The 24,082-nt window shown below is 39.3% G+C and overlaps 1 protein-coding gene across 1 annotated transcript in view; it reads left to right on the top strand.

The window, feature by feature from the left end:
* STK32B (serine/threonine kinase 32B) overlaps positions 1-24,082 on the top strand; it is a 164,378-nt gene that overhangs the window by 111,620 nt on the left and 28,676 nt on the right. The window contains exons 5-7 of the mRNA XM_048304965.1: positions 40-77; positions 9,297-9,386; positions 21,142-21,245. Of these exons, the coding sequence (XP_048160922.1) occupies positions 40-77; positions 9,297-9,386; positions 21,142-21,245 (232 nt within the window). The remainder of the gene's footprint in view (positions 1-39; positions 78-9,296; positions 9,387-21,141; positions 21,246-24,082) is intronic.

The raw sequence follows: 24,082 nt of genomic DNA, 5'->3' as shown, positions 1-24,082 counted from the left end.
TATTAAAAAGTGTAATGCTTTCCTTTCCTTATTTTCCAGGGACATCAAACCTGACAACATACTGCTGGATGAACATGGTAAGTGAATATTGACTGCTTTGTCTCAGAATCTCTAATTGTGGCATGCTCATGACATTCTTTGTAAATCAACCTCAGATGTTGAATTCCTACCTAAACCTGGACTTTCTCAGAAAGCTCCCTCAAAACACCTTGTGGATTTTGTAGTTTTCTCTCTTATTGCCAAAGAAATGTGTGGATCAGAAACTTTCAAGGTCGGAAAACAAAGGAATTTAATATGAGTTGAGACCAGCAGGGACACTTGATTAAAAGATCTTAGTATTTTATTAACGGGTTTCTGTGAATCACCATAACCCCTTTTTAGGTGCCTACCAGTAGAACAGTACCAAGCACTTTATTTTCTTTTTTTGAACTTCTGAAGGGCTAAGAAAGGTCACATAACAAATTATTTCTCATATAGGTAGCTAAAATTACTTTCCTAAATCAAGATAGGGATTTTGGAAATTTGACTGCAAAATTTGTGTGCCTCTACATGTAGTTCTGGCTTAAATAGCACAAAAAAGAGTAGACCATAATAAACAACTTTGAACTTTTACTTCTAATTCCATGTTCTCAAAGATAAAAGACATAGTATGAAAAAAAAAAAAAAGCAGCTAATTTCTTTAAACTTAAATTTTAAGCATATACTCTCTCTAAGGAGTATTTAGCTAAAATGTCGTGTATCTTCTTGTAATTGTTCATAGGGAAAACATGAGAAATATAGGCAAAGAGGGCCTTGTATCAGTCAGAACAGAAATACATAGAGGAAAAAGACTAAATGGAAAAAGGAGATATGTGTTTGCTACTGTGCGAAAATCTTGTGCTTTGTTTACTTCAGAAATTGATTAAAAGCAGATAATCTCTGAGCAACTATAATATTGAAATTATGCCAACGATGGCATTATGTTTCAAAATCGATTGCAGAACTGCTGGGTATACAATTTAAAGTTGATTAAAGAGGTAACATTCTGCATAGCTGAAGTTCCTAGGAACATGAAAGCTAATAAAGCTAAGTAATATTAAACCATCTAGAGTTTGAAACCATTTAGAACTTCAACAATTTAATATCTCAGACCCATAAGTGTTAATGTTCCCAAGATTCTAGCATCAGCAAACAAGCATGAAATAGAAATATCTTGTCTTTAAGTCCTGGTGAATTAAAGATGTCAACAGCAACACAAAATGGGTATGAGAATGTTAAATCTCTGATTGACAGCCTTTGAAGCACGGTCACCTTTATCTCTCCTTGCCTCTCATCAAGGTCAATTAGTGCACAAAACCAGCCTCTTGCGGGAGCTTTCCTACAGAGACTCAAGCAGCACAGAGAAAAACCCACACCAGAGTGAGCAATAAAATGCAAAATGAAGGGATTTTTTTGTGATTATAAACTATTCAGCAACAAAGTTATCTGTTGGAATAACAGCTTGGAAATTTTGGGATGGATGACCTCTTTTTTGCAAAGCAGCAGAGTACTGCTCCCTTATAGCACACCTGCAGACAAGTGGTGGAGCAACAGACCTCTCCAGACATGCACACAAATCTTGGTCAGCAGAAGTAATCAATTCATGGGTTCAAACAGGTTCAGAGACCTGTCATGTGGTTTGGAGAAGGAATTCCCTGGAGCTGGGAAAGGGTCTACACACTTCAACTCACTAAATGTGGTGATATCAGTGGGACAAGCATCTGTACCATGCTCGTTACCTCAGGCTTACCTTACAGAAGTGAAGTTCTTTCGCAAGAAAAAGCTATTCTTAAAGTCCCTAACAGCTCTGATTAAGCTGCAACATAGTAACATCATTTTAATGAAATCATCAGATTTCACTTAATGGAAAAATGCGCTGAATATATGCACCACAAATATGTTTGGCTGCAGAGTAAGCATAACAAATTCACCTAATATGAGCTTAACCAGGTGCACGGGAAGGAACTTTATCTTAGCCTGTGGCCTCTAAAATGGCACAACAGTTTCCTATGTGCTTGACTGTACCCCCTAGGTCTTTCTTACAGTTCATTAAACAAATTATGCTCACACAAAGTATCAGGTAATGGGATATGCACAGCATTTCTGACTGAGACTTTGTCTCACTGACTTAGATTTCTTTGGCCTCACTCAACAAACCTGTTCTGGCTGAAGTCAAAATTTAATGTTACCTTATTCACATTGCCTTACATCTTCAAGCAGTTAAATTGACTGACTTTCAGAACAGATACCAAGAATATATATTATAGATATTTGTGCTCATTAAAACTATTTTCTCTATAATTTATCTGTATGGCTTAGGGAACACACCTCAGGAATACAGAAGTAGTGAAAATAGAAGATTTTTTTTAAAAATGATCAATCTAATTTACAAATAAAAAAAAAACGAACACAAAAACATATACAACCTATTCAAAATCATTCTGGCAGAGGAAGTCTGAATTTTTCCATATGTTTTTCATCAAAGCCACATCTCAGCACTGCTGAGCACAGGTTCTGATGCATCAGTGGAAATAAATGTTTGATGATCATGAAAAGCATAGTGGCACATGAGAATGGGATAACTGGCAGTTTAAAATAGTGTTCAGCCCCTATCAGAGAATGATTGTATGGTGTCCTGGAGAGATTCCACATCCTGTCTCTGAGGAGAGAAAGTAGGGATGGTTTCAGCGTTCATTCTCTGAATCAGAATCAGATCCTCTAAGGAAATTAATTCACTCAATAAAGCTCTTTTTTTTTTATGTTTCCTTCTCAGCTTTCCCAGAAAGCTCTTCCTTTTATGACTAACATTAATCTCTAAATTTAGTAGTAGTGCTCTGTTCTGCTAACAAACATCTGAAACAGAATTATTCCAGTGACTGCTGAAGGGACTACCTAGTGTTCCAGGAGAACTACTACTATTGTATCGTACAGAGAAAAGCATTATAGAATTCTCTTAATGGCAGAATTCTGCTTCCTCTTCTACTCCTTTCATTTTAATGGTTTAGAACAATATAACTGAAGTGACAACATTTAGATCTGGAATCTGCTAAGTCTGGTCCATGTTGTATTTTTTTCTGAAATACCAAAGAAATTAAAGGTAACTTTAAAAGTTTGCATGATCTATTAACTATGACGTCTAAAGAGACATAGAATTTTCTAAGTGCAGATAAACAAGCAGTGGCAAACAGATGAGTAAACTGACTTTTTAAAAGGATGATAACATTATTTCTGTAGGTATTTGGTAGCACCATTGAAATTAACATCTCTGCTGGTTCTGCAAAAATTACAAGCTCCACTTTTGCATCCAGGCTTAGCCTTGTACTAAGTGACCACACCATCATTAAAATCTGTTTACAAAAAATCTGCAAGGATTGGAATTCCTCTCAGGCAAGTTTTCCACAACATCATTTCATGAGATGCAGCAAGATCCTTGCTTGGTTTACTGAGGAAGAACTCCCTGCTAGGTGAGATCCAAGACCTTGGCCAGCATTTTATTGCAACTGGTAGCAAGAGGAAACATTATTTGTGGAACATGCCTTTTGCCACCTGGGCACCAAATGCTTCAGTGCTGCCTATCACCCACAATTTTTTTGTGGTGGGATATTACAGCATCTTTTCATATTCCATTTAGAATATGAAGGAATTCTTGTTAATGAGTTTGTTTCCTGCCTCTTTGAAGCTGCAGCTGATACTAGCCTCTACACCCTCCTGGAGCAACAATTTGTAGAAGTTCACCATCCTTCATGAAAGAAAAGTGTTTTCTTTAATAAGTTTGAAAGTATTATTCTTTAAAAAAAAAAAAAATCCAAACATTTAGAATTCCAGGATTTGATGAATTATAACTTACAATCACAATATTCAAGATATTCAAAAACTCCTTCAGCACCCTCCTATCAGCAAAAGACCCTCAGTGTTTTTAATGTCTCCCTATTAGGGAGATGTTTTGCCCCTCTCTCTCTTGCCATAGATAGAGTTACAGATATGCAGGCTTCCTGTTTCAGGGCAGAAGAGCAACCATGGTGGATCAAAGACCTGTCTAATTGAGCTTCTTATCTCCAGGAGTCTCCAAAAAGTGAATGACAGAGCAGGATATAAAGAGACTATTTTTTGTGGTACTTTCCCCATGTACTCACCTAACCTCCAGTTTTTTGTGACTGAGGTGTTTCCTGGATCATGGTTTCCACACATTTAAGAGCTTTTGTTGACCTTTTCCAAGATCTTTTCTGGTGCTTCCTTGAGTGGAGAGAACTTTTAGCATCCTTAACATCTTGTGTTTGGGTCCTTAGTTTAAAGATAGATTATGTGAAGACTCACTACCTCCTTGTTATTTTTTGAAGGTGCTACCTGCTAATTTCACCGAATTATTACTATTTCTAGTCTTGAAACTGTTACCCGATGGTTCTCCATACTGAAATCACAGATCTAATATTTCACTGTTATACTTAACAGGGCTATTTACATGTTATTAGGTTTTGGGGGTTTGTTAGATTTTTGCATCTGTTTGTGACAATTTTACTCAGTAAAATCATTTCACTTATGAGTGAGCAAAATTAATTGAAACTGGCATTCATTTGTGCCTTATTATATATTATTATATTTGTGTATCATCAAAGTTTTCCTTAAAACTCTATTTCCTTGAATACATTTCAGCTCTTATTTGTAAACTCTCAGCAAAACTGAAAGATGTAGCCAATGGGCAATCCTGGCATTAAAACCAAAAATGGGATGAAAAAACCTACCCACAAATAAATAATTGGAATCCCAGTACTGACTTTTGAATAGCAAAAATGACAATATTATTGCTGTATGCTGATGTCTGTGAGACACTTTGCAAGGACTAAATCTTGTTTAACCCTCCAGTGCTGATTAAGAAGACAAAAGATTCCAGTATAATTCATCCACCTGGAGCTGTCTAGACTTTGAAAGTGTATCTGAAATTTTACATGCCTACATGGCCATTCAACAGCCTAACTTTTTGAAATGCACAGCTCTGCTGAACCCATATACAGTCATGCAATTTCTACCAATCTCCCTGATGATAAGTTTCAGACTGCCAAGTCATGCCAAGTTCAGGTGGGTACAAGCTTAGGCTCTCATACATAGTACAGATGAACCCAGAGAGGCTTTTTAAATTCTTCATGGGGTTCGACTTTCTGGGAGCAAATCAGATTTGACTGTACTTCAAAATGTTACAGTTCTGAGATTTACAATCAGCTCTGGTGCATGCTGAGTTGATGGCATTAACTCCAGTATAATATTTCTTCTCTCTGACATCACATTCACCACTTCGGTTCCGACTCTGAAAAATTCAATGAGGTTTGAAGTCACATACATCTTCCTCTGCTGAATGTTAGTCAGCTAGCCCCAGCCAACTTTCGGGACTTGCTCTAATTGTCATTATGATTTGCTCAAAAATTAAATGCAAACACAGATCATTTGCTGTTTACCTCAGAAACTGTAATTTCAGGCCACGTTGAAAAGTGAGACATAAAAGTCACATTGCATAAAGCTTTCCAAAGTCATACACGGTTCTGTGGGTAGTTAAAGCTTTAAATGGAAGCTGACTGAAGCAATATAATTTTGAAACAATTTCCACTGAGATAATTTCTTCTTCAAATGTATATGTTGGTGTATGTGAAATCTGCAGTCTGATGTTATTTGAAGAAGCCACTCTGCAGAGAGTCAAAGGAATGCGGTCACTTGCTTTTTCTACCACCATCTTATTATGTGCGGGGTCATGCAGCTCCAAGAATTAAGCAATGAGCTCTTTCCCTGGAATACTTGAAATTATTTAGGTCTGCTGAATCTGTTGTGCACTGCTCTGCTTCACTGTTCATAAGAGCTAAATTCAAGTGACACTGACATTCTGCTTAGTTCAATATTATACCAGGGTACAGACTTGGTTTTGACATTTAGTTGTTCACAATCATATCCAGAAAGGGAGATCAACTACAAGGTGTGAAGCTCAGATGGGAAAAACTCCTCACGAACAGAAATTTTGCAAACAGCATGAAGTAGGTGGAATCCCAGCATATTCACTGCAGCAATAGCAACTTTCCCTTTTCCTACATGCAAGAGTTTCAGTAGAAACTTGTCTTAGAGGTTGATTAGAAAGACTGCTATAGAGAACTGGGATCTAATTGTCTCTTGAAATATTCACACCAGGAATGAAAACCTTAAAAAGCCAAACCAAACCAAACCAAAAACTGCCAAAACCAAAACCCCAAAGTCCTTAGGCTTACAAGAGTTGAGGTCATTCAGTGGTATGCACAGGCAGGCAGAGCTCCACCTCGACCTCTCTCCAGCCCTCCTCCACCGCCCACAGGCACAGGGAAGTCACCCCTGCTCTGCCCCTGTCCCACACACAGCCACTCTCCCTGCCCCCAGCTCCCACCAGCTGCCTCCTCTGCCTGCAGAGCACCTTCCTTTCCCTCCAGCACCAATTAGCAGCCCCTCAAGCACCAGGCAAAGGCAGCCTGCAGACAGCCTGAGAGTTGTGGAGTGGCCCTGTTACGGGGAAAAGCAAAAGGGCAGCTTTTCCAGCAGTAAACTGTGCCCTATCTCGTGTACAGGAGCTGCCTGTTGCTGTATGGGCAGCAGGATGCAGAGGAACTATAGAGAACCTACCTTCCCAATCCATCCCTTACCTTCCAGAAAGGCATTTTTTAATAAAATCCCCCACAATGTATACACCACTTCATGTGTGCTATTTTGGTTTTGTTAAATGAAAAAAAATCTAATAAAAGGGAGAGAAAACAATCCCATTTTCATTGCAAATCACCTATTTGGATCAGTCTGAACAGATATTATGCAATAGATGTTTTGCAATGGGCAGTGATGCTAGCTGATGGAGGAAGAGCAGTCTCAACAAAATATCATGCTGCTCCAACAATCTAATAATAGGGAGTGTCACTTACAATGCTGTCATTTAAGTGACAGAGCTATATTTATATTTATATTTATATTATTTGTTAAAAAAAGAGAAAGCATTAGTCTACTAAGATCCTTACAACTATTCATTCTATAGTATACACAGAATTGCTTTAAACTACTGCCATGAGGTGGATTTATATTTTTCAGTTATAATTTTCAAAAACATTCTTCCACAGTGTTTTGTGATGGTGGAAATAAACTGCAAATATGCTACATTCCAGCCACCAGGAAGTAGGAATACCACCTTCCAAATGGTATGTCAAGCTGGGCTGTGAACACTAATTCTCATTATGGCAGCCTAACATTTCCCACATCTTGTAAAGAGATGGCTTTCACTGGCTCACAGTTTTTCTCTGCCATGTGTAGAGGACTTCCTGGTCTGGGCATCTTAGGAAAAAAGTGTCAATAAAATGCAAGCAGGTTTTTCAAAAAAATTGTGGAAAAACATGCAAACCGTTTCATTGAAAACTTCTATTGTGTCTCCCATTTGGAGAAGCAGCTTTAAGTTTAGCAGTGAGAAGTGTCTTCTTCCTTTTCCAATTCAAAGTCAGCTCAGATCTGGCCAAATCAGGGTCCTCTGAGAATTTCAGTTCACACATGCATAGCTTCACAGTTAGAGGTTGGCAGATACATTTCCTGTGGACTTTGAGCAGGATCTAGGTTAGATTGTTGGAGCAGCATGACATTTTGTTGAGACTGCTCTTCCTCCATCAGGCACCAGGGTAACATCCATCAGTCATTTGTTACAATCTTTTCATCTAATAAAAGCCTCCCTCACTTAACAACTGCACCATGCCCAAACCATGATCCGTTCTGTGGATTGAACGAGACTGAGACCTTGATAAAAAAAACCCACACAAATTTGTCACTCAGGAGTCTAGTTCAACACATGATGTATTAATCCTGATCTGAGTGCAGAGCTCAGCTGGGAAATGGAGTACACACCCCTGTCCTCCATGGCATTGCCAGATGTAAGCACAGAGAGGACAGTATCCGCATCACTCCACAACACTAGTCCTTGAGCAAAGATGCAAAACCTACCAGAAGACTTGACAAATTAAAACTGCAGATTTTCAAACTGGATTTCTATTCAGTTTACCTGCCTATGACAAACCAGGGTTAACAACTATTACTTCACTGTGGTGGAGTAATTGAACCTATGCTTATCATAAACTATCCCAGGAAAAAAAGTAATAGGAAAAAAGTAATAGAAGGTTTGGGCCATCCAGCCTGATTAGTTCAGTTTAAATCATCTGTCTGGCTGGTCAGGCAGCACATTCTCAGGCTGACTTCTGCCACTTATTGTTCATCTTGTCACCTGCTGTCAAATGAGTGAGCATTTGGGACCTGCTCCTGTTACATACACATCTTCTGCTACTATGGATCTAATTTTATAGTTACTGTGTGATAAAAAAATTTCTTCTCGCTCTCTCTTTGCCCTGAGAAGACAGAAAAAGTCAGGCTGATGGTAACATGTAGTGGATGCAATTGTAGACAGTGCTGCAAGTACCTGAGATGTGAGGAGAGGGAGAGGCAAATTTTGCACATAGCTTCACATTCTGCTTCTGCATGTTACTTACTGTTCTGAGAATACAGAGAGAATCATAGAATAAACAGAATGGCTGAGGTTGGAAGGGACCTTCAAGATCATCTTGTTCCAACCTACATGCCATGGGCAGGGACACCTTCCATTAGACCAGGTTGGTCAGAGCCCCATCCAACCTGGCCTTGAACACTGCCAGGGATGGGGCATCCACAACCTGCCTGGACAACCTATGCCAGTGTCTCACCGCACTCCAGGTGGGGTCTCATGAGGGCAGAGCAGAGAGGGGAGTAATCACCTCCCTCAGCCTGCTGGCTGTGCCTCTTTTGATGCAGCCCAGAACAGGCTTGGCTGCAAATGCACACTGCTGTGGCATGTCCAGCTTTTCATCCACAAGAACCCCCAAGTTCTTTCCCGCAGGGCTGCTCTTAATGAGTTATCTCCAAGTCTGTGCTCATGTCTGAGATTGCCCCCACCCAGGTGCAGTAGCTTACACTTGGACTTGCTGAACTTCGTGAGGTTCTTGTGGGCCCACTTTGTTCATGGCAGGGCAGGATTCAGGAGCGATCAGCAAAAACAGTTCAGCACTGCAAACAGGTAGTGGGGTGCAACCACATAAAAAGAGTATTCCACCACTTCCAATTTGATTTTTTCTAGTTAAGAGTAACGTTTAATATTGTTTCTATTAATGTTACAGATCTTTCCAAATTTGTTTCTTTCCCTTATTTAAATGTTAGATAAAGAGAGAACTATTTGTATTATGTGCTATTTTAACTTCTGTTTTTACTTTATGTAATTGCAGGACATGTTCATATCACCGACTTTAACATAGCAACCATAGTGAAAGGCTCAGAAAAAGCTTCTTCTATGGCTGGCACAAAACCCTATATGGGTAAGTTCTCAAGACATTTAAAAATGTAGGAAAATTGACAGATTAAGGATTACTAATGGTATAGCAAAATGATTTTAAGTTGTAAAAGCATAAAGTAGATGAGATCAACTTCTTTTTTTGACAGGATATACGTGTGTTAGCAGTGCAAAACTTGGGAGATAGAGGATGTAGTTTGGATGCTAATTTTAAAGAGGAGCTTGATCTCTACACTGCTTCTAGTCGGGTTCTGTTTGGTTTTGTGAATTCAAATTCAGGAGAATTTCAGCCGTGTTACTTTCTGTAAATCCCCACATCTTGAGACAAGAATATATTGTATATTTGCACCACTGTGGCTATGACCTAGCAGAGAACACATAATGTCATTTAAAAGTGTTTAGGCACATCCTTAATTGCTTTCCTATGTTGAGTTCCTCAGAAAGGTGTCTGTTTAAAATTAGAGTTCTTTGTAACTAATTGCTGAAGTTCTTGCCCTATGGCTTTTAGGGCCATGTTATATATTGTAATAATATATTTAAAATATATGATTGTTTGAAGGCTGGGAGAGTAAAATTCTGTTTATCTGTCTTCATGTGTCAAAAAGGTAAACTCAAACTTTCCCTGAAGCTGAAGGATAGAAGGCATCTCCTGAAGGTTATTTGTCCCACCAAAGTTAGGCTAGCTTCCATGACTAAGTGTATGTGTGATTTGTCCTATTTGTGGCTTTATACATATCTGCTGTTTTAGTTTTTTCTGTATATGTAATTGTCATTGCTTGGGCAGATGACTAGCTTAAGACTAAATGTATTTAGATTCAGGAAACCATATACTAAGAGACAGGTGTATCTCCAAGAGTCTTTAGCAGACGTGCTCAGAGCACACCTAACACACGTGCAGTGGTGAAATATTGGTAAATTATCATGTTCTGAAACTGCCATTTGGGGAACCAGAGGCCGCTGTGTTGCCACACCTCTGCATTTTAGCATAGGAGTAAAAGCATGTGCTCAAGAAATAGGAATTGACACTGATGTTTTTCACAGCACAAAGAGCACTGTACTACCCTGCACATGAAGCAGGCAGGCATCTGCAGGGTGCCTCCACACCAGCTGTGGGACTGTGGCAGAGCAGTGCCAGGCAGTGGATGAGAGTAGATTTTTTCACATATGATACATTTTTTGTTGTGAATCAACAGTTAGCAGGAGCTGGAGTCTGTTGCCCCTGACAGGCTAGTTCAGTGACTCTGCTTAGATTAAATGAGCAGCACAGCACAGGCATGGGATATAGAGCATTAGGAGGTCAAGGGAAAGATGGGAGATAGGGAAAAGATTTTACCTTTTCACACTAATGGGTCTGGTCTCGGTTCTCTTCAGCTCATGTAGCTGTTCTACTCCTGAGGCTTCTTCCCCACACATCAGATCTCCACCATATCCAACAACCACACAAGAAGAAACAGTACCAAAAAATGCTCTCCTTTCCTTTATGAAGGCTGTCATACCATCCAGCAGCTGACTTTCTCTTCAGTGTGCCTTCCTCACCTCTTGGAAATGCAAAGATGCTGCAAAAGCCACAAGTGCAGTCTTTGCCATTCAGAAGGAGTCAGAAGAGCCATCCTTGTTTTGATTTGGAGCTATAAAAAGACAGAAAATATTTCAGAGCTGTAAAAATCCTCTATTTCAGATGAAAAGCAATGGGTAAGGATTCTCTGTGGCAGTTTGGATATCAAGGCTTCAACAAACCAAATATTAGCTGTGTGACAGATATGGTCAGACATTCATTGGTGCTGCTTTCCTCTTTTAGTTTACACCTTTTATTTTGTGAAGAATTGTAACTTTACTGAAATTCTACAAGGACTTTTCAGTTGCAGTGATTTCTGGTTGTAAGGCTGTATCAAAGGCTTTCCATGTGGCTTCTCCTGAGACATTTAGACTAAGAGAAAAATAGAAAAAAACAGAGCTAGGGAGGTTGGCTCTATGGTTGGTGGTAAGATTTTATTACCAGGAATTCAAACCACATTTGAAGCTTGGTGTAACAAGCCAAAGTCACCTTCAAGCATGGTACTTGCTGAGTACCAGAACCAAGGAAACTTAGCAGTTTCTGTGAGATATGCCTTATGCTATGCTGATTTTCACAATGATGACAGTATGAGATGTGATGAAAGCTTTCCCCCCCTCTTTAAGGTTTATAAAATCTTACTCTCATGTGGATCCTGTTATGTTTAATCAGATATGAGGGCACTCTCCAACCTTTCCCTTAGCAGAGGCCCTTATAGGATTTCTCACTTCTTCCTATGGCCCATTTAAGGAAATAAACAGAAAAATGTTATCTCTAAAGCCTCCGTTCCTCTTTGAAATCTGATTGAAATAGGCTAAGAAATTCCTAGGGAGTGATTTGTTCACATGCAGCATGACAGAATAAAAATGGTTTCCAGGAAAAAAACCAGAGTGAATTGATATTGTGTTGTAAAAATGCCCTAGCTGGTCTGATTAAGATGCCTATCTTGTAATGCTAAGCATGGTGTGAGTCAGCTCCTGCAGCTTTTGCTTAATCCCACTTCACATTAGCCTTTTAGCCCCTAAGTCTTTCTCAGCCTGAAATATTCCCTGCCTCTTTCCCTACTTATTAAATGTTTATGCAGAATGCACTATACCTGAACCTGAATGTTTCTCTAGAAACCCTGTCAATTTCTGTGTCCCCCCCTTCCCAGCCAGTTCACTCAGACAACTGAAATACCTGCCACATGCAGAAACAAAGACAGCGACAGCAGTTTATGTGAAAGGAACAAGGCCAACAGACTCAGGTGGCTGTGACTGTGGAAGGCAATGTGTGCCTTCAGCTGATTTGGGAAACCTGTGTGTCACCCGTGCCTGATTTTACCTTCACAAATTCACTGCTCAAACCTTCTGCAACACCTGTGACTGGAGCTGTTGTCAAGGCTTTATTGCAGGAATAGCTTTCTGAAACCTCGTACAGTTTCAGGCTGTCATCCTACCCTGGCAAGCAACACAAAATATCCTTTGAGACCAGGCTGGCTTTTGGCAGGCACAGCTGCTGCCAACAATGAGCATGAGCACTTGTGCAGGACCCTCTCCATTCTGCACTGGGATGTGGACCAGGAAAGCCAGTGCAGGGCAGGACATGGTCCTTGGCTGCAGCCTGTGCTGGGCGATTCAGCTGTGGCTCTTCCTGCAGAAGGATATTACTTTGGCCTCTTGTGTGAAAGGGAAGTGTGTGTTCACCTGACTGGAAGCACCTATGTAAGTCCTTGCTACTTTCAACACTTTTCCATCTTTATGAGTGAAAAACAAAAAAAAGAAAAAAGGATATTTCTTAAGTTGCTCCCTCAAGAAAAAGGCTGCAGGAAAAACCTGTGTGTCTGAAAGAATGTGCTTTGTGCTGGGCACCCATCTGCAGTGATGGCCCTCTACACTGGAACAGGTTGCTCAGCTACAAACCCAAAAGTTAAATAGTAAAACACATCTAGAAAACATGACAGGTGTCACTTTTGTTTATTCCTCACTTTGGAGGACTGGGTGTTTGAGTCCTATAGCATATGCTTTCTCTTTACTGAAATATTTTGGAATAATTAGTTTCCACGGATCTGTGTATTATTTCTGAGTGCTGCAAAAACTTGCCATTCACAGGTTATATTTTGGGGGGGTTAAGGATTTTTTGGGTTTTTGTGTAGTTTTGTTGCTGTTGTTGCTTTTTTTTGTTTTGGTTTTTTGGAGTTTCTGGTTTTAGTGGTAGGAGGGTTTGGGGGGACTAGGTAGTCTCTTTGATGTTTTTCTCAGCAGAGACTGAAGTTATTCAAATGATGCACTGTGACTTTACCTCAAATCAAACTAATAAAATACATTTTATTACACAAATACACCTGACAAAAATCCAAAGTCAATAAAATCAGTCATAAATTATGTGAAAGGTTTCAGCTACCCTCCTCCTATCCTACAGGCTTGTTATCTCAGGTTTTCACAGCTCCTTTCATAAGTTGCTGTCGTGGTGAAGAATGACTGTATGCCTGAGATTACCAGAGGATTATGGATTTACACTGGTCCACTGAACTTCTAAAATGTATGAGTCATCCATATTTATTAATTAATACTGTGTAGGAGTACTATTGGATTCAGAGGAAAGCCAGTGGATGTTCTGATATAAACCTTTCATGTAAAAAAAAACGTATCCCATAGGGCTAAATTTGTTCCTCAGATGGTTAAAATACAGGAGGGGCAAATTTTGAGTAGGGTTTTCAAAAGTGGTCAACCTTTGGTCTTTCTTTGAACTCAAGCAGTGCTCTGAAATTAAATATTGTTTTGCAGCTCATTGCATTTTGAATGCAGTTAAGGCAGCGTTTAGGTTTTTAAAAATCCTACCTTTATCCTACAAGGAGTTTGACTGCCCATCTGCAGAGTTGCTGTGTTCATGGCATTACCTGACCTTTTGATCCCAGGGAAATCTCACTATGTCAGCATGGCAAGGGAGGCTCTTGTTTGTTCTGATAAGAACCAAGAGTGGCCATGTGAGACTTTGAGGTGCTGAAATAAATATTCCCCACACTGATGGGATTTTCAGCTCCTGCTAGGAGCTACTTGGCTCAAGGGATTACACACTGAGCTGCAAGCAGGCATTCAGGTTTTGGTTCCACTCTGACATTAACGAGTAGGAGTATAAGCAGCTGAGGAACCTCAGGAGGTCAGGAAAGAAGTTACTACCTCCAGCTGCTCTTCACCTCTTTGTGCTCTCTGACTTCCTACCATCCTTTCAGATCTTCCAGCAAAACTACTAATGTAATCATTTCTTTGACTATTTCAGTTAATAAATACCCCACTCTGAGTTCAAGGGTTGTTTTGGGTTGGGATTTTTATTTGTTTGTTTGTTTATTTATTTACTTATTACCTGCCTGAAAGGGCTTGATGTGTTGTGGAGCTCTGCAGGCAGATCTGAGGGGGAGCAGATGTCCAGTGGAGGTGGCAAATAGTCCCCAGCAGGGCCCTTCTGCCCACTGGATAACTCTTGTTCTTTGGTCAGGCCAGCCCCGCCAGGTTTTTGCATGCATAAACTGGTGTAAAGATATTTTCTAACCTGTGAGGAGTATGTGAGGCAGGAGTATGTAATAGTCCTTCTGGTGTGTCAGGTACAGTCTGTCCTGTGAATCCCCAGTTATGCAGATCAGCTAATTTCAGTATTAGGCAGAGCAGCTGCTGTCTATACACTGGAACATCAAACAGATATTTTTGGACAAAATCCCTTCTAAAAAAACCCCTTCTAGAAAAACTGGCCCTGCAGCCACTGTGAGCTTTTGTATGGAGTAATGAAGGTGCTTGTGTATAATTTCATGTTCAATAATGGGAGACCATGACATGCTCATTGCTGTTGGGCTTGCTTTCAGCAGGGGTAGCAACTTGAGGTGGTTTCTCTGAGGCTGATCCAGATGTTCAGCCACTAAGGGCTTCTCTGTGCAAGGTTGGGAAGTGAGTTCTGTTCAGTGGTTGAGTAAAGCAGAGGGTTGTATGAGGATAGCACGCTGAATAAGGGCAGGAGAGGTTATATAGCCATATGGAAAACTGATAAGGCGTTCTAAATGCCGTGTCTGTTTTCAGGTAATGGTATCTAAGTTATTTACTTTGATTGAATAATTGCATTAAATATGAGTATTAAAACTATTGAGGTGTATAATGTGAATAATGGTGCAAAATCGGTTACATGGCTTTAACAAGTATAAACCTCACGGTAGAAAATTGCCATCCCAGGTTTTAAGCAGCATTTTGCCTTATCAAATAGAAGTTAGCAGCTGGCTAGTCTAAAGCTCTGAGTCAGAAGGCTGACCATTATAATTTAGACCCTTTTAGCACATGAGAAGGTAAACACTAGGAGGTAAATTGATAGTTTACCAAATCCACATTTATATTCAGGGAGAGGGAAGTTGTTTTATTCCATTTTGCTCTAGAAACAGCTTCTACTCTGGATAGAAGATCACTTGTCATTACTGTAGCTCGATTTCTGTTTTCTATTTAAACCATGATCCAGAAAAATTACTGACCCCTGAATTTACTTCTCAGGGGAAAGTGAAAATTATTATTTTCTCATCACAGTGCTGAGAAAGCAATTAATATTTCACTGAAACATCTCAGTTCAAGGTTCTTGGAATATTATTCCAAAAGTCAAGTTCATTTTTTATTCAGCTCAATCTGTCATGCCTTAAGCCTGATTCAGCAAGGTAAAACTATAAATGTGTTATATCCATCATCATTCACACACTTAAAATTTGCAAACATCTAAGATTTTAACAGCTTGACCTGTGCTAGCCAGTCAAAATATTGCTTATGCTGTGTGTATTGTATGTATATGTATATATCAATTTATACTTATAGACATAATTTTTTTGCCAAGATCAGGGACTAAGATGTGGAAGGAGAATGATATCTGGCAGTGTGGTATTATGCTGAATCGCAGTTAATGACAGTGGAATGTATTTTCTAATCTGAAATCTTGGGCATTGCAATCAAAGCCACGCCACTGAAATATGTTTTGCTGCAATGACTACAGCAGAGTGTGTTGCTTTGCAGCCCCTGCTGTAAACCACAAACCTCTGATTCCCCTTACTGGCAAGTAGGGTCTCTGCTGAGATACAAATAGACTTCAGAGAGCTGTAGCTAGACAACTGGATGAGCAATGTCAGGGATTTCATTCTTAAGAAATGTTTTGGACATATCCACCTGAAATGGATCATTCAAAAAAAAAAAAGAGACAAAACCACTAGGGTTTAATTATTTGTTTCATTTTCAGTTTCTCCTATTGATAACACTGGCACAGGGCATTTTGCAGGAACTGATGACCAGCTGTCATTGGCAACATTTAGCTTTTTATGGACAGTGAGCTCCTTACAGTAATCCATCTTGCAAGACTGACTAGTAAGTTATTGCTTAAATAGACAGATTTGTTAGTATGTAGATGTTCCATCAGAAATAATAGCAGCTATTCTTTTTGCCAGCCACACCAAGAGATAGACCTCAAATTGATCATTTTATCATGGTCAGCATTTTCAAACTCACCTTTTAGCACCAAATTAAACATAGTCTGAATTTCAGAGATCCAAAGCACTTAAAATTTATGAAGTTGCAATACCAATGAGTACTCAGCAGATTTTCAGAAACCGTACTCAAAACATTTTATTCTTTGTACAAAATGGACTTCTACAATGGGAAAGAATACTGAAAATTTGGTGTAGCATTGTTTGCATTTACATTGATATTCTCTTTAATTTCAAGCTCATGAATCATATTGTTAGATACTAATACCTTTCCACAAATAAAGGTAGATAATTACCTACCAGCTACATGACATTTTCTTTTTTATAACTTTATATTTGTTACAGATCTTTAGGAAAATATGTATACAGTATGAGATGCATCATCTACATAATTCACATTGCAGACTACTATGAAAATTCCAGTGGATAGTTATGTACATTAATGGATTTGCCAGAAATTACTCCCTTTTGCACAAACCTACAGAACAGGAGTAAGGCTATCACAATAAGCCATTGCTTCTGAGATGGGTGCAGACCCACTAGATTTGCTTTCACATTCAATTTTTTCATATGTTGTCCCTTAGTATGGTTTTATTTTACAGAGAAATAACCATTTATTTACTTCCTACAGTCTGCAGTAATATTGTATTACTAAAAAGATACTGTGCAAGAGCATCAGAACACACATCTCTGAAGAGGATTTATTTATTTATTAGTTGGAAAAAAATCTTGACTGGAGATTTGTATTGGGGACTGCAAGAAATGCACTGAAGCACACAAGACGGTACAAAAGTGGATTTGTTTATGTAATTTTTCAAGAAAGCAAAGCAGATAATAAAATCATGAAAGTGTATTATTAAGAGAAAAATACAGATGCAGAAAAGAAACAACTTTGGCTAGTTGCCAAAGTTAAAGATGTGCAATTACTCATTGTTATGTAAGACACAGACACATTCCTGATTTTGTTGTTTACTCTGTTAAAATTAGTACAGATGTCCCAGCTTGGAATGGCTCTGGTATTTAAAGGGTTTTTCTTTGTCAAAGAAACTTTTCTCTCAAAAAGTTGCATGAAAGGTGTCAGATCACACTTCTCAAACCATGAAAAGCAACAACCCAAACAAGAAGACTGCATTACTTCTGAATTGCAGACTTTTAGAAATTCCCTGTACTCTGGGTGTCAGGTTTTCTGGGTGTCTGAGCAGAGGTGAAGAGCCCATGCAGTTAATGATGACTGCCAAGAGGAAGAAGCTGTAAAGACCTCATTGAGGCTTTCTGGCCTCAGATGCCTCTGTCATGCCACTCAGATGTGCTGTGAGGAGCTGGCTGCTTGAGCTTCATTAGGATCACAGGACTGTGGGGTGGCTTGTGATAGCAGGGGCCCCAGGAGCCTCTAGCCCAGCTCTGCTCAAAGGGTGAGCAGTGAGGCTGGACCAGGTTCCTGCTGTTGAGTCATTCTTCAGGCAGCTCTAGGAATATGTAGTTCTCCATCATATGAAAGAAATTAGGTCAGGGGAAGCTGTGAGGACCTGTGGGATCTACCAATTGCAACACTTCTCAACTTTTCTTTGAATTCACTCTTGATGCTAGACTTTCTATTACTTGATGTAGCTTCGCTATTTAAAAGTCGTGCTATTGCCATGCAAACATCTACTGCATTCTGCCTAAGTGCCTGTGATAGGAACTACAGCTCTCAGCCAAAACAAACTGCAGGATCAAACCCATTATTAAACCCATTTATTTTCCTGAAAAGCCTTTGTTCAGTAGAAACTGCTAGAGGGAAAAGGTCTGAAACTCTTGTTGTTGCAGGTACTCTCACTCTTGTTGACACACTCTCGAAGGCAGAATACTTCTGCCTGTGTAGATGCATGGGGGTAAAAGATGAAGTATTCTTCTCATCCTAAGTCTGTTATGGCAAGAGAGGATATGTTCACAAAGGGTGCACACATCAGAGCTGTTGCCCTTGCTCCAAGCTGGCAAGCTCAAATCTGATCATCCATTGGAAGAATCTACCCAGAGCAGTCTGCAGGATGGCTGTCCAAGATGAGCCTGGGATCAAGTTCAAATTTTAAAAGATTACAGATAGCCTATTTAAGTAACAATGTTAAAGAAATTCAATGAGAATTTCATCCCTCCTTTCAGAATTTTTATTTGCTTTTGTCCTAGCCAATTTGCACTCTGAATTGGTTCTCCTGGCACAGTTATTTCTTACAGCAAAACCTAGTGTTATGTCATGTATTTCACAGCTCTAGTTCTTTAGAGCTTGGCTAATTCCATGATTTGGAGGGTGTGCTGTCTTTCTGTAAGATCATGCTTTCTCTGAATGAGCAGGCAAACTCCCGAAGTCTGCACACAGCCTGGAGCCCTTTGTTCGCACCTAATGTCTCCATTCAGAAAAACTTTTAGACACATTAAGCACAAGCTTAGTGTGAAATGGGTATTTAACAGCCTTGTCAAATTAGAGAAAGGTCTTTTGGCTTCAACATCGTTGAGATTTCACCCTGGGAAAAAATCTGTATATAGGATACTGCAAATTATATTGCACCCTCTGCCAGTCCCCCACCTCACAGGAAGAGAGTGTTTACAACTGCTTCACTGGAGCTGGTGGAATGCAGGGAGGCATTCCAGGTGGACTGGAAATAATGATGTTAAAGTGGGCAAAAGGGGCTATCTGCTTTAAAAATTGGGACCTTAACTGCTCATATTCTGACCTAAGAATGCCATCGGCTTAAGGTAAGAGAACAGCTTCAAAACTCCAGGGCAAAAGACAGCATTTTCTGCTGATCTGCTTAATGTAGGATGATTTGACCTTGAAACTTCTAGAACAAGAAAATAAAATACAGTGTAAGTCAATTGCTCAGTCACTAAGTTAGCAAAACAGCTGCATGATTCTGGCAATGTCAGGTTGCATCAATAAAGTACTTTCACCTCTATCTCACAGAAATCAGATAGTGATCTGTCTCATTATTAAAATATTAAAGCTATAAAAGAAATAGTGAAACCAATATTATACCTACACAGCTCAGTAAAAATGCCAAAAGGCTATTTTCTGTAATGAAATATGGTACGTCATCTAGGCACGGTGGGCAAAAACCATAACAAATGGGGCTAAATCAAGCAAACCTTCACTACAAGGTGCCTATGGTGATATTCAAAATATAAGTTTGGTGCCTAATGTGCAATTTAAGTTCATCCATCCATTCAAGTAATAAAAAGAGTCCTGCTTACACTCTCAGGACCTATCTGATAGACTTCACACCTGTAAAATGTGCCTGCACACCAGCAGCATGCAAACAAGAGCTGAAATACACATGAAGATATAGCATGCCAAGGGAAGCTATGTCATCTGGAGGTGAGACAGAGTTAACTCAGTGTAATGACTCTTATGGCATTGTTGATTCATGTCATACTGGATCACAGCACAAGTTTTACTCTGACGGAGATCCACTGGTCATCTATTCTCCAAACACATGTATCCTAGCAAAAATGTTTATTTAGGTGCCTGCAGATCTCATACCAAATGTGTTTAGACATGGTCTTGCTGGCCAAAGAGTATAAGACTACTTTCATACATTCACTGCTTTTTATTCTACAGATTAGAGTTTTGCCATGCTGAAATCTTCTATTATATTTGGCTCTTGAAGACTTTCTGAAGTCAAGTCTGGAGTTGTAAATTATTAGGTTGCCATCCATAATGCAAGGACTGCAAAAACTCCTCTAAAAGGAATGCCTTTCCATTTATTAAAGGTGCTTCTCTAAATGCCTTAAATAGTGAAATCCCAAACTGCCAGTCAGAAGTAAGTGTGACCAGAGCACATCATTCACTGCAGTGTGCACATCACAAAGTGAGGCCATGATAATCAGAGGGTAGTGTGGTACATTAGACTCGGTACCATGGCCAGAAGAGGCTCACATGGTAGTTGTAATCTAGCATGATGTTATGGCTGGGGACAATGTTATTTAGAAAATCTCCAGTGAAAGTGTTGTTTTCACAAAGTGCACTAAGATTCTGCTGTTAAATCATTAGAAAAGCATGACTGAGTTTTAATTTAATTTAATTTCATTTCATATGCACTCTTATTTATGTCTGGTTTTCTGAAGAGACTACAGTAGCATTATTTAGTACAAGTTTTTTCCTGAAATTAGACAAGTGGATCCTTGTTTTGAAAATACATTTTATTTTCCTCCACAAAAGTTACTTTTATGGAAGTCATTGCTTCATTGACAGTGGGTTTTCTTGCAGTCATCACAGTTTCTCACATCATAAAATCAGTGTCAGGATTTCTAAGTACCATTTTCCTATGTTGAATACTTTTAAACCTGTCTGATTAGTTCTACCCAAATGGAGAAGAAGGATGAGATTTACTATATTCAACATCTCCATCAATCAGGAAGAACCACCTCACTTGCAGATATTTTTCCCATAAAATGTTTACATTACCTTAAACTTTCTAAGTCACACTTCAGATCAAGAATTCCCCTCTTATTGCTTATTTTTATTCACATAGCTTAAATCTTCAATTAATCAGGTAAGAATTAACATATGAAATTACTGACTTTTGAAATACCCTGACTGGTGAAGGTTGCTTTTTATCAGTAAAACAAGGCACTGAAACTACATCCTGAAAATACTGTTCTTCCAGGTCTATTTAATTCCAGTTTGTTGAGTCCTTGATAATTTTTCAGCTGTGAAATAATATCTGTAGTGTAACCTTAATGAAATGCTTTTTTGTTTGATTTCATTTACTGTTTTAGCTCCCGAAGTGTTCCAGGCTTTTATGGATGGAGGTCCAGGATACTCATACCCAGTAGACTGGTGGTCTCTAGGAATTACAGCATATGAATTACTGAGGGGTTGGGTAAGAATGATGGAGTTTGTTGTTATCTGACAAAAGTCTCAAGTTTGCAGTGCCACTGAGTGCACTCTTCAGGATAAAATTTGAGGTCCAGGTCAGGAATGCTGTCCTGATTCTTTTCCAGCTGAAAACACTCTTGGGAAAGTTTCACCCCACACTCAAATACATTATGAAAATTTGCCTCAGTTTGGCTAAGGAAAAGCCTTATGTTAAATGGCTTCTTTATAATGCTGAATTGCAAACAATGGTGTTCCTTTTCAAACAGGAGTTACTTCAGACTCTATTTTATCTTTGATTGTCTTGGCTAATACCATAAGAGACTTAATGCAATATCCTAAGATGCTTGGCCCAGCTATAGAAAATGCTTATCTGCCAGTGCATTTGTTTCTTATCTAATCAATTATGTGAATAAGCTTAATGAAAAATCTTCCTGAGCATGGTCAAATATCACAGAAGATAATGGAAAATTCTTTTCCATTTTGGTTCTAAGGATTTCAGTCAGTTGCTTAAATATTTACTATTCCCCATGGAAAACACTAATTTAGATACTATTTCAGATGACATAGCTAAAGTAGCTGTTTGAGGGTTTTAAAATTATTTTGCATTCCTGTTTTGGAAAGAGGATTTTATTGCATTGCAGTATGCTTTTTTAAAAGGGAAGGAGTATTTTTTATATTATGACACTAACACAGTTCTGCTACCTTGTCTTGCCAGACAATCCATCCCACAAAGATCTCACAATTTCATGTAGGATGACAGAAAAAGGAAAATAGAAATAAAGAATAATTGTTATTCCCTCTTTTTGGTGGAAGACTTAATTTGAGAGTGTCTGCATATTGTTGCTTCAGCATTTAATTTTTCAAAGGCCTAAAATTTGGCCAATCTGTTTTGTATTTTCACAGAAATAGAAAAAGTTATGCTCCTGAGACAAAGATCTCTCCCATGCAAAGACTGTTTCAGCTCTCAAAGCAGAGGAGTATTAAATACCTTTCTTAACAAAAACAACAAACCAACAATTATTATCAATTTTTCTCTACCATAATTCTCAAACCTCAGGCAGTTTTTAGGCTGACATTCTTTCTGGAATGGAGAAGTTAAAGTCTGGCAGTGATAAGGATAATACATCCTCAATCCTAGTCAGAGACGGTAGTTCTAGCTGCACTTTCGGTAAATTTAGAGAACATCCTGATGGTTTTATAACAACCCTTTCACCACTGAGTGTCTCCAAGAAAGGAGCACAATGAATGATTGTTAATGAAAGCTGAACTCCCAAGACTAATCACAAAAGATCACTTTAATGTGTCAAATTCACTTTAATAAATGAAAAATTACGTAGACTAATATCCATTTGCCAAGATCCATACAGTCTTTCCTGACTAAGTCAATCTGGCTACAAACAAAGCAAAGTTGAGACTGAATCAATTTTTTTGTTTGTTTTTTTTTTTTAATAAAAACATTGCCATCTGTACCTGCTCAAGTCAACCAAGTCAGCTGCTTGTTTTCTCCTGAAGAGCAGCTCTTGGCTGCTGAGCAAGCCAGAGGATGGCTTGGCAGCCCACACCACTGTATGGATAAGGAAAAGGTGAATATTTTCTAAATTTTTCTAGTCTAGACAAGGCCTAAACTGACAAGTGATGACAAGAGAAGTAGCAGTGGGTTGAGGAAATGTGCTTAACCCGAGGCACGTTGCTGTCTCAACAGCAGCGAGCTCCGAAGCCCCATCTGCGGCAGCAGCGCCATGCAGATGGCCGCGAAGGTGCACTTTGCACACACAAGGCTGCGAGCTAAAGCTGCAGGCACGCAGCCCCTGCTCCTCCAGGCTCCCACAGCTCTCTGTCCCACAGCAAGGAAACAGCCCCACTGCCACCCAGAACATGGGTGGGCGCTTGGAGCAGCCCACCCGCGCCAGCAGCAGCAGCCCTGGGCAGAGAGGAGGCTGTGGCACAGGGCAGAGCCACAGGACACAGGGCTGTCTGCAGCTGGAGCCTGCTGCCTGCTGCTGCATGGGAAAGGCAGCAGGCAAGCAAGGAAGGAGCATTAGAAATAAGGAACATCACAAATTTGATTTTCCACCTCGGAGCTGTGCATAGCGTATGATGCTGACAATCTGAATTCAAGAGGTGATAAGTAAAAGTAAAATGAGTAAAAATGAGTTGTTTGTCATTGAGCTGAAAATTTTTGGTTTTATTTGCCTCTACTGTTCAGGGTGCTCAAGGCATTCCAGCCGCTCTCATGTCTGGCTTCTTAGTGCTGGGCAGCTAAAACAATGCTGTGCTGGAAATGAGGCTGTAGCTACAGGAGCAGGTTGTGTCCAGTACAGAGCTGTCTGCACTGTTTTTTGGTTATCCACAGCAGAGCTAACATTTCTCACTAGTTTTTCTCCTTTAATTTTTCTCCTTACCCAACTGCTAATAAAATACCTAGCAAGAAAAAAGCAAATTCATACAGCCTTGCATCAGGCATCGATCTTTTCACCAAGTCCATGAAATTAAATTGTAATTAAACTGCCTGTTGCAAACTGCCACGTGACAGTCTGCTACTGAGCTATAGACAACTGCTAAAATGCTACAATAAATGTATATACCATGAATTCAGTAGAGACAAAGAGAAGGAATGAGATAGTAGGTGGGATTCCCAGATTCTGACTTTCACTGCAATGTGACCAATTTACAACAAACTTTGATAAAAAACCATGAACAAAAGCAAACCAGATTTTTTTTTTCTTTTTTCACAAAATAGAACTGAAGGGATAGGACACTCAAGTGGATTGAATAGCTGAAAAGCAGGGGAGATAGAGGTACGAAGAGCCTCAAAAGACCAAACTTATAATGGCCATTTAT

This window comes from Corvus hawaiiensis, chromosome 5 (genome assembly GCF_020740725.1).
Source record: "Corvus hawaiiensis isolate bCorHaw1 chromosome 5, bCorHaw1.pri.cur, whole genome shotgun sequence".
Lineage (NCBI taxonomy): Eukaryota > Metazoa > Chordata > Aves > Passeriformes > Corvidae > Corvus > Corvus hawaiiensis.
Note: the sequence above shows the minus strand (reverse complement) of the source record. Positions and strands in the feature narration are given on the sequence as shown.